Below are 10,816 nucleotides of genomic sequence, written 5' to 3'. Positions count from 1 at the left end.
TGGGGAAGTGCTGCGTGAAAACAGATTCTGGGCTGTTACCGTAAAAATTCGTGCGCACAGCCAGAACAATATTTTGCGAAGCCAATTTTTGTACATGTTCCCCAGGTTGTTATCTAACTTTCATTAGTTGAACACTTTTCGAGCTGAGCAACGTAAGATTTTTTGTAAAAATCGATTTCTGTACTGCTGTCAGGTTTTGGCAGATTTCTGCCATCTCGCTTTTCTATGTTTCTTTTAGTTTGCTATTTCTTGCTTTCACTTTGTTTCTTTCCCAAAACACAAAAAGACCAAAAATATTTCTGTTGTTTCTCTTCACCATTTGTTTATCTTGGTTTCTTGCATTTGTTTCGCTTTATTTGCTATTGCTAGTTCGTTATAAGAAAACCCAAAAAGATTTTGCTTTGTTTGCTTGGTTCCTTTTGTTCTTGTTCTCAAATTCGAAAACACCAAAAATATTTGCTGTTCTTTTTTGGTTTGTAAAGTTCATCATGAGTTCAATGGTCTTCGGTGGCTGGAGCGTGGTTTTCATTTTATATTATCCAAGCTACACAAGTGAAAAGGCAATAATGACGATCTACGACAATCTGATTGTGGTGAGAGGCTGGTATGAACTCTATTTGTTTTCATTTTTGTACATATACTCATCCATGTGAGCATGCTTAGTTGGTTCATGTAAGGTATATGTTATTTAAGAAAGTCTAGTAGTTCATGATCTCTCATGATTAGCTCCAATTTATTAATATGAGTAGCATGTCATGGATGTTTGCTTGCATTGTTTTATTCATAAGTAAGTATGGCATTGTGGTATCCTCCTCTGAATAATTCATTTATATCGACTTGGCACATGCTCACACATGCATATGACTGAATAAGAGTCAATTAAGCCTCAATGATTTACATTGCTTCGTAGTTCTTGTATCACTTTTATGCCTCGGTTAATTTATTTTGCCGCAAGCATGATTATGACAAGTCATCGCTCTCTTGATTTGTCGCTCCCTAGTCTTTTGCTAGCCTTCACTTGTACCGAGCGGGAACGCTGCTCGTGCCTCCAAACACATGAAAACCAAGTTATTCCAGAGTGTCCACCATAAATACCTATTCATGGCATTTCAAACCATTCCAAGTAAATTCTCATGCGCTACCTTTAAAATCTTCAAAATGTTTCTTAATTTGTGTTAATGTTTCATAGCTCATGAGGAAGTATGTGGTGTTTAGCTTTCAACCTTGTCATTTACTTTTGACGGACTCTCATATGGACTAGTGGCACATCCGCTTATCCAATAATTTTGCAAAAAGAGCCGGCAATGGGATTCCCAGATCCCGAATTAATTAACTTAAATAGACACTCCTCCATGGTTTGTGATTGTTGGACTGGCACCCGAAGGATTCGGTTAGCCATGGCTTGTGTAAGCAAAGGTTGGGGGGAGTGTCATCATCATAATAAAACTAAACTAAAAAGGCACTCCTTCATGGTATGTGATTGTTGGCAGTGCACCCGAGGATTCGGTTAGCCATGGTTTGTGTAAGAAAGGTTGGAAGGAGTGCCACATAAAAATGCAAATAATTCATGGGAGCCGCTCTTGAAAGTCCGGTTGGCAAGGTAGTTGGTGTACCCATTACCATTCGTTGACAACAACAAACACCTCTCAAAATAATTTTACTCCCGCTTTACAAATGAAAAGCTCTAGCGCATGTTAATCCCTCGCTTCCCTCTCGCGAAGGGTCAATCTTTTACTTTTATGTTGTGTCTCCATTATTTCTTTGAGCACTTTCTTGAGAGCACAACTATCATTCTTAGTATAATATGCTTGTCTCAAAATATGATTGATTGTGGTATAACTTTGATGCTTTTATCTTTGACAATCACTACTTCTAGTCTTTCTATGAACTCAAGAGGTGCCCGGGCATTTATGTTTTGCCGATCAAATACAGGCAAGCGAGATACCACTTTATCATACTCTCTTATGAACATTGCAATCCTGCTTATATATATGATTCATGATGCTTATTATTAATTGTTGGGACCTCTTCATGATTGACATAGCTGTTAGATGATCTTGTTTGCATGTACCTTATTATGAACTGCTCAAGTATTAGCCATATCATGAGAATATATACATCATATGAGCAAATGTGTTCGTGAAAGTTCTTTTATCGCTCGCTTGTTAACCGAATTGCTTGAGGACAAGCAATAAGCTAAGCTTGGGGGAGTTGATACGTCCAAAACGTATCTACTTTCCCGAACACTTTTGCTATTGTTTTGCCTCTAATTTGTGTATTTTGGATGCAACTAACACGGACTAACGCCGTTTTCAGCAGAACCGTTCGGTGTCTCGTTTTTGTGCGTAAATCCAACTTTCAGTGAAAAACCTCGGGATTTTGACGAAAGGGCCTATTTTCCCAGAATAGTGACGGAGCCAGAAGGACAAGTAAGGTGGAGGCCCGAGGGCCCCACACCATAGGGCGGCGCGGCCCGCGCGGCCATGTGGTGTGGCCCCCTCGGCTGGCCTCCGACGCCCTCCTTCGGACTACTTATTCGCCTCGACCTAAAAACGCACGGGGAGAAGTCGAAGTCGCCGAAACCCTCCGTAACGCCGCCACATCGCGAAACTCCGTCTCGGGAGCCAGAAGTCTCCGTTCTGGCACTCCGCCGGGACGGGGAATTGGATGAGATCATCGCCGCCATCACCGCCAACGCCTCTCCATCAACCAGCCATGTTTCCCCCATCCATGTGTGAGTAATTCCCCCGCTGTAGGCCGAAGGGGATGGTAGGGATTGGATGAGATTGGTCATGTAATAGCATAAGATTGTTAGGGCATAGTGCCTAGTGTCCGTAGATGGTACTTTTATGATAGTGTTGCAACTTGTTATGCTTAATGCTTGTCACTAGGTCCCGAGTGCCATGATCTCAGATCTGAACATGTTATTATTTCATCATGATATTCATTGTTTATGGTCTTACCTGCAAGTTGTATACACATGTCGCTGTCCGGAACCAATGGCCCCGAAGTGACGTAAATCGGGACAACCGGAGGGAATGGCAGTGATGTGAGGATCACATGTGTTCACGGAGTGTTAATGCTTTGCTCCGGTACTCTATTAAAAGGAGTACCTTAATATCCAAGTAGTTTCCTTGAGGCCCGGCTGCCACCGGCCGGTAGGACAAAAGATGTTGTGCAAGTTTCTCATTGCGAGCACGTACGACTATAATTGGAACACATGCCTATTGATTGATTAGTACTTGGACACCGTTTTATTATTATCTCGCAAATGCCCCGCTATGATTGTTACATGAGTTTCTCTCATCCATGCAACGCCCGTCATCCGTCCCCGTGCCTACGATATTTTAATCCTCGCTGTTTACTAAAATCACTACCGCTGTCTTTGTTACTCCGTCGTCGTTATTTTACTACCGCTATCTGCTATAAAACTCGTTACTACCGATAAACTCTTGCGAGCAAGTCTGTTTCCAGTGTGCGCTGAATTGACAACTCCGCTGTTAAGGCTTTCAAGTATTCTTTGTCTCCCCTTGTGTCGAATCAATAAATTGGGTTTTACTTCCCTCGAAGACTGTTGCGATCCCCTATACTTGTGGGTCATCACGTGCCGTCACGCTCACCAGGATCGCCATGATGTCGCCAACCTCACGCGCCCCTCGCCTTGCCCCTTCACCGCTCCAAACCGCCGCGCCATGGTCGACATCACCCGCACCCACGGCACCTTTGCGACCACTTCGTCCTTGGCGGCGATGGCGCCCGCCAGCTCCCGGTTTGTCTGCTCGACCCGCGCGGGAGAAGGGCCCCTCCGCTGGAGCGATTCCAGGTCGGAGCATATGTACCCCCGAGCCATGGCGACCGCATAGCTGTGGGCTTCCTCCTCCGCTGCCCAAGCCTGACGACGCAGGGCGTCCCTAGTCAGGGTCTCGAAGGACGCGAGCAGAATCCCGCTGGTCGCCGGCGCACTCGAAGCGGCCAGGTACGGCGTCGTCATCATCGGAGATGTCGTGGATGACGGCGTCCGCAGGTGGGGCCGCCGGAGGGGCCACCATCGCCGCCCGCGCCTCTGCGAGCGCCGCCCTGGCGTCGGCGAGCTCGGCCCTAGCGTGCGAGATTTCTGCCCTGGTCGCTGCGAGGCGCAATTCCGCGCGCTCTGCCGCCTCCGCCTCTGCCTCCGCAACCTCCTCCTCCGCCGCCGCCTCCAGGTCCAGCTGGTCGGCCTGCACGACGGCGGCGACTAGCTCCTCGCCCTCCTCCGGGTGGGCGTGGCGGCACATCTAAACTACCTGATCCCAGCTAAGGTTGTGCTCGGCCGTGGATGGATGCTAGGGTTTAGCTGAGGTGTGCCTGTCACCCCCTCCGGTGTCCAGCATATATAGCCACGGTGGAGCGGAAAACAGCGTTGTCGTGCAGGTCATTTCCCCCACGCTCGAAACACCAGCAAAACTTGCCAATGTATTGGGCACGCGCTGGAACGCCCGTCGTCACGTGGGAACGGTTAATCGCCGCCGGCAGTCCTCGACGGGACGTAAACCGCCATTAACGACCTTGACGATGTCTCCGCTAAAAAATGTGTCCGCACCACTAGAGGTACCCGACACAAACGGTCGTCCGCGGACCGACGCAAACGGAAATTTCGGACGTTCCAAATGCGTGTGACCGTTGGACATGCCCTCATGCCGAGGGCGGCACCGACCAAACAGCCCGCGGATCCCCGACATGTCACCTCCAATTGTCGCCTCTGCTGGCCATAGTAGTCAGTACGTCTCATCGCCGACGCAGCAGCAGCATCATATCCGATCCATTTTCTTATTTGTTGGACGACCTTGACTGACCCGGGGGCCCGGCACTTCCGGGACCGTGTCGTGCTTGGTCGCACCACGCCACCTTGCCGTGTACGAGTCGGAGTCGCCATCCCCTGTTGCCGCGTCCCTCAACTTGTTTTTCCGATTTCCCTCCTTTGGTCCGCACTCCGGCCTCCGGGTATATATGCCCAGCACGGGCAGTACAATCAGAGCAGCATACCCACAGCCAGTTGACTCACAGACCAAGAAAACGAGCAAAATCATCGCTAGCTGCTTACAAAAAGGTTCTTATAGAGGTTGTGGCCTTGCTTGCTGATTGTCGCCATGGACAAGATCCTGGCTTTCTCGATCTTGAGCTCGTCGCCGGCGGAAATCGCGGGGGCCGGGTACGCCGCGCGCCTGTCCTGGCGGAGCGGCGGCACCAAGCAGCCGCAGCAGGAGGAGAGAGTCGAGCAGGGATCGCCGCCGGAAAAGAAGCCCGTGGTGCGGGCGCCGCGGTTCGCGCCAGAGTTTGACGGCGTCAACTGCTTCGAGTCCATAGTCTCCTGCTGAGTTGCGATTTATAAGCGCCTCGCGCGCTGTCCTTCTTCAGAAGATTTTGGACTATTTCCTCTGCTTTCTGGGAACTGGCTCCTCTAACGGCTTGAAGACAAGTCAGACTCTGACTTTGCTTCTTCCTCCCGGAAGATTCTCTCCAAAAGAAAAGGAAAAAAGAAAAGTAAAACTCCAGCCTCCACTCCACTCTCCAGGCCACCTACTTTTTGGAGGGAAAAAGCCCCCGCCTGGGCACATGTGCGCGCCAAAATAGATTGCTCTTCTCTCCACTTCTTCTCTTCTGCTCGGCTGTGTATTTCCTCTGTTCTTTCCTCTCTTTACCACACAAAAGGCATATCCTAAGAAAATACATCAAGAATTAGTTCTGGGGATTGATGGAGAACCAAGATCCAAACAAGTAAGTTACTTTTGATTACTTTTCTCAGTCAAATTTTGCTGATGATTCTGGTATTGCACCCAAAAATGCTCATGAGTTTGCTAGTCGGCGGGTTGGTGGACTAGGTAGTCTAAGTTACACACGGCGAGATCATAAGAACCATTTGCGAACAAAGCGTCAAAGAGAGTTGAAGTATGGTGAAGCAGGTAGTGTGCTAAAGTATTTTCAAGACAAGGCCATTGAGAATCCTTCATTCCAACATGTTGTACAGCTAGACTGTGATGAGCAGATAACAAATATATTTTGGGCTGATGCCAAAATGATCATAGATTATGCTCATTTTGGTGATGTTATAACCTTCGACACTACTTTTGGAACAAACAAGGAGTACAGGCCATTTGGTGTGTTTGTTGGATTCAACCATTTTAGAGAAACAGTAATATTTGGTGCTTCTCTTCTTTATGATGAGACATTTGATTCATTCAAATGGATTTTTGAAGCCTTCTTATCAGTACATAATGAGAAGCAACCTCGCACTATATTTACTGATCAAGATAGTGCAATGGGAAAGGCAATTGATCATGTTTTTTCGGAATCAAAGCACGGATTGTGCACTTTCCACATTATGCAGAATGCCATCAAGCATCTACCTAGCAAAAAGAAGGATGGAGAAATCGAGGGCACCCCGGAAGAAGGGGATGATGAGGAAAATGGGTCATCTCTTCTAAAACATTTCAGTGCTTGTATGTATGAGTATGATGACACAGAAACATTTGAAGAAGCTTTTAAGGTGATGAGAAGTAAAGTGAAAAAGCAAACATGGATGGACAGTATTTATAAGGTAAAAGAAAAATGGGCACAATGTTTTATGAGAGAAGCTTTCACTTTGGGAATGAGAAGCACACAATTAAGCGAAAGTCTCAACAATGACCTGAAGAACCATTTGAAGTCAGATTTGGACATCAATCGCTTTTTTCATCATTTTGAAAGAGCCGTGGAAGTGAAAAGAAATACCGAGATAAATTCAGAGTATGAGTCGAGGAAGAGCCTACCTAGAACTTTATTTCGCATACCCATGGTGCAACAAGTCAGTAAGTTGTACACTCCTGCTATCTTTGAAGCTTTCCAAGATGAATATGGGAGATCAATGGCAGCTTGTGTGGATAAACTACCTGCAGATAATGAGTACATGGTTAAAATTGGAAGGCTTGTTGATGAGAAATTCTCAATATTTGAAGAAGAACACAAAGTAATTGGAGACAAAAACCAACAGACAGCTTTATGTAGTTGTGGTCAGTTTGAGAGAATTGCAATATTGTGTGGTCATGCGTTAAAAGTTCTAGATTTAATGAATATCAAGTTGTTGCCGCCACACTATATTGTGAAGAGATGGACAAGAGAAGCACGGTCAGGATCCATCAAAGATTGTCGTGGAAGGACTGTAGTTGAAAATCCAAAGTTGGAGGCCACCATCCGATGCAATTATCTTTCCCACAAATCTTATAACTTGATCAATCTAGCAGCGAACTCCGAAGAATGCTGCATTTTGGTTGAAAATGCACTTGATAGTGCAAATCAAATGGTGAAAGAACGTTTGGGTATAAGCACAACTAATCCCGAGCCAAGTTGTGATGCCCAGGTGACTACACAACCATCAGATGAATTGTTGATTGCTGCGCGTCTCAAGAAAAAGGAGGCTCAGAAGAAAAGCTCAAAAAGAAAGATGACTTTCCTTGATAGGCAACACAAGATAAAAAGGAAACCACCATCTGCTCACAAGGAAGAAAGGGAGAACATACCAACTCAAACTGATTCAGTACAGAATGTTGCTTCACAAAATTCAGCAAAGAAGAACAAAGCAGCTCCAAATGAACCAGGCTCTAATCAATATGAGTTCATGGGAAGTTTCACTAATCTTTTGACAACTCCTATTATGGCTGAAGACTTTGGTGATGGTATATTCCGATTATGAGCTTGGTAGTAGGTTACTGAACTTGTGTATCCTTTTGGATGTTTTCTACAGCTCAAAAATTCTGAATTATATATTCTGAATATGAGCTTGGTAGTAGGCTAGTGAACTTGTGTCATCCTTTTGCATGTTCTTCTACAGCTAAAATATTCAGAGTCATGTTCTGAATATGAGCTTCGTAGTAGGCAAGTGAACTTGTGCCATCTTTTTGTTGTTCATATCAATATCGTGGAGTTAATAGAGATGCAATTGATATCTAAACTGATCGACGGTCTTCACAATATACAATTTTGAATGAATTGGATCACAGTTCCCAAATTTCAGAACAGGATGAGGAGGTGCGGAGCGGTGGTGCTACTGCTACCTGTCAGCGACGAGCTCGACGAAGGGGCGCTGGACGGCGCGGATGGCAGTTGGGCGACGGCCTGGGAAATTTTCCGTCGCCGCGGCCGACGACGGCGCGGACGCCAGCGCGCGACTCAACGGCGAGCCAGTGGAGGACGACCAACGGCACTGACAAGCGGCGGCGGACGACAGCGAGCCGGGCGGCACTGACAAGCGGCGGCGGACGACAGCGAGCCGGGCGGCACTGACAACCGTCGGCGGACGACAGCGAGCCGGGCGGAGGCGTTGATGGGGATGCCGCGTGATGGAGTCACAGGCGCTGAGGAAGTCACGGGCGGTTTCCTTTTCTTTTTTCGTTTTTTTTTGGAAAGAATCAGCTGGGAGGAAGAAGCAAAGTCAGAGTCTGACTTGCCTTCAAGCCGTTAGAGGAGCCAGTTCCTGCTTTCTGTTGCTTAGCAACGAACAGCTTTGTAATTTGTATAGAGCTATTGAATGGATTTTTTGTGAGGATTTTTTCCTTTTTTTTGCGAATGAGATAAAATGAATGGATTCCACTAATGGCTGATGGAGGTTGTGTTTATGCTGCGCGCTGAGGCCTGAGCCACAATTCTTTCACTAGGTCACATAAAAATCTGCTTAGCTTTTGTCGCCATCATGATCTAAACCATGATTGTTGCAAGGTTAGAAACATGTCCACTTGGACTCAGATTGGGTGAGTCCCGTTCCAGATTAGTTTATATGAAAATCTATATCAAAACAACCGAACACTCATAGCATAGCCCCAAGAATATAACTAAATTTTGGTTGCATCGGAAATTTATGTTGTTTGTTGGTTCTTCATTTTGTCAAATTTACTGGAATTTGTTTGAATCGACAATACCCCTGAACTTTAGAAAAAAACATAATAAAGACAACAATAGAACAAGACAAAAAGTTTGCAGAACAAAATTGGACCACCGACGAGAAAAACATATAGGGTCATCAAGCAGAAACAATGACGAGGTGTGGATATAAAGAATACAAGAGGGCCATCAAGCAGAAACAAAGACGAGGTGAGAAAATAATGGACAGATTGGCCATCAGATGGAAAGCATTATTCACACATGAATGCGCAGGTAGATATTATCCAGTAAAGCAAATAAATACTCGAACAACCTTCACTTTGTGTGAATAATGTTTTTTTTCCTATATATAAGTCTATATGCGCATGACTAGGCAACAAGAACCAAATGAATTATCCACACTTACATACTTACATATCATTTTATTTGAGCAGTTAGTTTGCACAGGAATAACTCATAAACACATACGCGAAGTAGATGATAAGATTAGAACACATGAGATGCACAAAAACATGTGGGGATTGGAGACATCAGGAGCGGAGCAAGCCTGCCCGTTGAATTCGATGGTCTCAGCTGTCACCATAGTAGTCTCTTTGAATTCTACTAGACAGGCATCCAAACTGTAACGTCCTGTCCTATGTGATATGTAGTCCAAGAGTTTTCGATCATAGATGAGCTTGAACTCTGTTAACTGGTACTATTTTCTAGTTCATCAGAGCCAGCACCATTCGAGGCTGAATCTTCAATTGCGGACAAGAAATGAGTTCGATGGAGAAATCAATAGACAAGTCTCAAGGAGCAACTAGTCATTGGTCTTGACGTCATGTCACGGTACGAACCGGATAAGATCAATGAGGAGGGTGTCCTGGTGGGTTCCGCGCACGTCCGCACGCGCTGGCATCGAGACAAGGACTCTGTGTAAACCGAGACGACCGACACGGTCGCAATCCTCTCAGTCCGTCTCCTACACGTGCAGTCTACGCTTCCGCACGCGCACACGGTTTGAACAGGGACCCCTATAAAACCTCCACCTCGAAGCAGTAGAATCACAACACAAACGGAGCAAGACACCAGCATCAGAGTCCACTCCATTACTCGATTCATCCAGCAGCAGAGCAGCGGCAACAGCAGATCCATGGCCATGGAGAGGTTCTTGACGGCGCTCGTCTTCTGCGAGGCGCCCCTGGACGGCTACGGCACATCGGTGATGGCCCCTGGCGCAATCACCAAGCTGGTCGCCGGCGGCGGTGGCGCGACGAAGCCGGCGACCGCTAACACGGCGGATGCTGAGAAGGGGAAGGGATTCTTCTCCGGCAAGCCCACGGCGCAGCGGCGTGCTGGGTTCGAGCTGGCGTTCGACGGCATCAACTGCTTCGACACCGTCGTTATGCACTGAGCTCGCCGTTTCTTGATTTATGAGCTGTATATATAGGGGATTTGGATCAACTAGCTAGAATATTGATACATACGTACTTGGGAACGTGTGATGATTTGTTCATTCGATTGTACGGTTTGACTATTGCATATGTGATTCAATACAAATGAAAGGAAAGTAAGAGGATATGTCATCAGTTTGTGGCTCTTTTATTATTGGAATTATCAAATTGCAGGCAAGACGGTTTGTTGCTATGCGTTGAATCTTCTTCCGGGTTGCTTCTGGTGTGTGTTTCCAGTATGTTTTGGAAAGTACTACGAGATAGGGAGAGAATAACAGGTCAACGGGGAGACAACAAAACTATGGTCTCTACATGTGTGCAGCATTGTAGAAGAAGCTCACTTTTACACGTCACACCTGTCACATGACGAAAGAACAGCCCGTCCCGACTTAGAAATGCTCCACAGAAACATATGTGATTAGCGTTGATTCGATCTTGATCAAAAAGGAAACTCTAATAATGGCCACGGTGGATATTATTTTTACTACGTC

General features: G+C 46.2%; 1 protein-coding gene across 1 annotated transcript; it reads left to right on the top strand.

The window, feature by feature from the left end:
• The first annotated feature begins 9,931 nt into the window (after nt 1-9,931).
• LOC124668584 lies at nt 9,932-10,452 on the top strand. The gene has a single exon (XM_047205696.1). The coding sequence runs from the start codon at nt 10,025-10,027 to the stop codon at nt 10,283-10,285; it is 261 nt and encodes an 86-aa protein (XP_047061652.1). The 5' UTR covers nt 9,932-10,024; the 3' UTR covers nt 10,286-10,452.
• The last annotated feature ends 364 nt before the right edge of the window (nt 10,453-10,816 follow it).

The sequence above is a fragment of the Lolium rigidum genome, chromosome 1 (assembly GCF_022539505.1).
Source record: "Lolium rigidum isolate FL_2022 chromosome 1, APGP_CSIRO_Lrig_0.1, whole genome shotgun sequence".
NCBI lineage: Eukaryota > Viridiplantae > Streptophyta > Magnoliopsida > Poales > Poaceae > Lolium > Lolium rigidum.
This window is presented reverse-complemented; position numbering and strand designations above follow the sequence as displayed.

Excerpts from the sequence above, each read along its gene's own strand:
- LOC124668584 (XM_047205696.1), top strand. The coding sequence starts at position 10,025 with ATGGCCATGGAGAGGTTCTTGACGGCGCTCGTCTTCTGCGAGGCGCCC.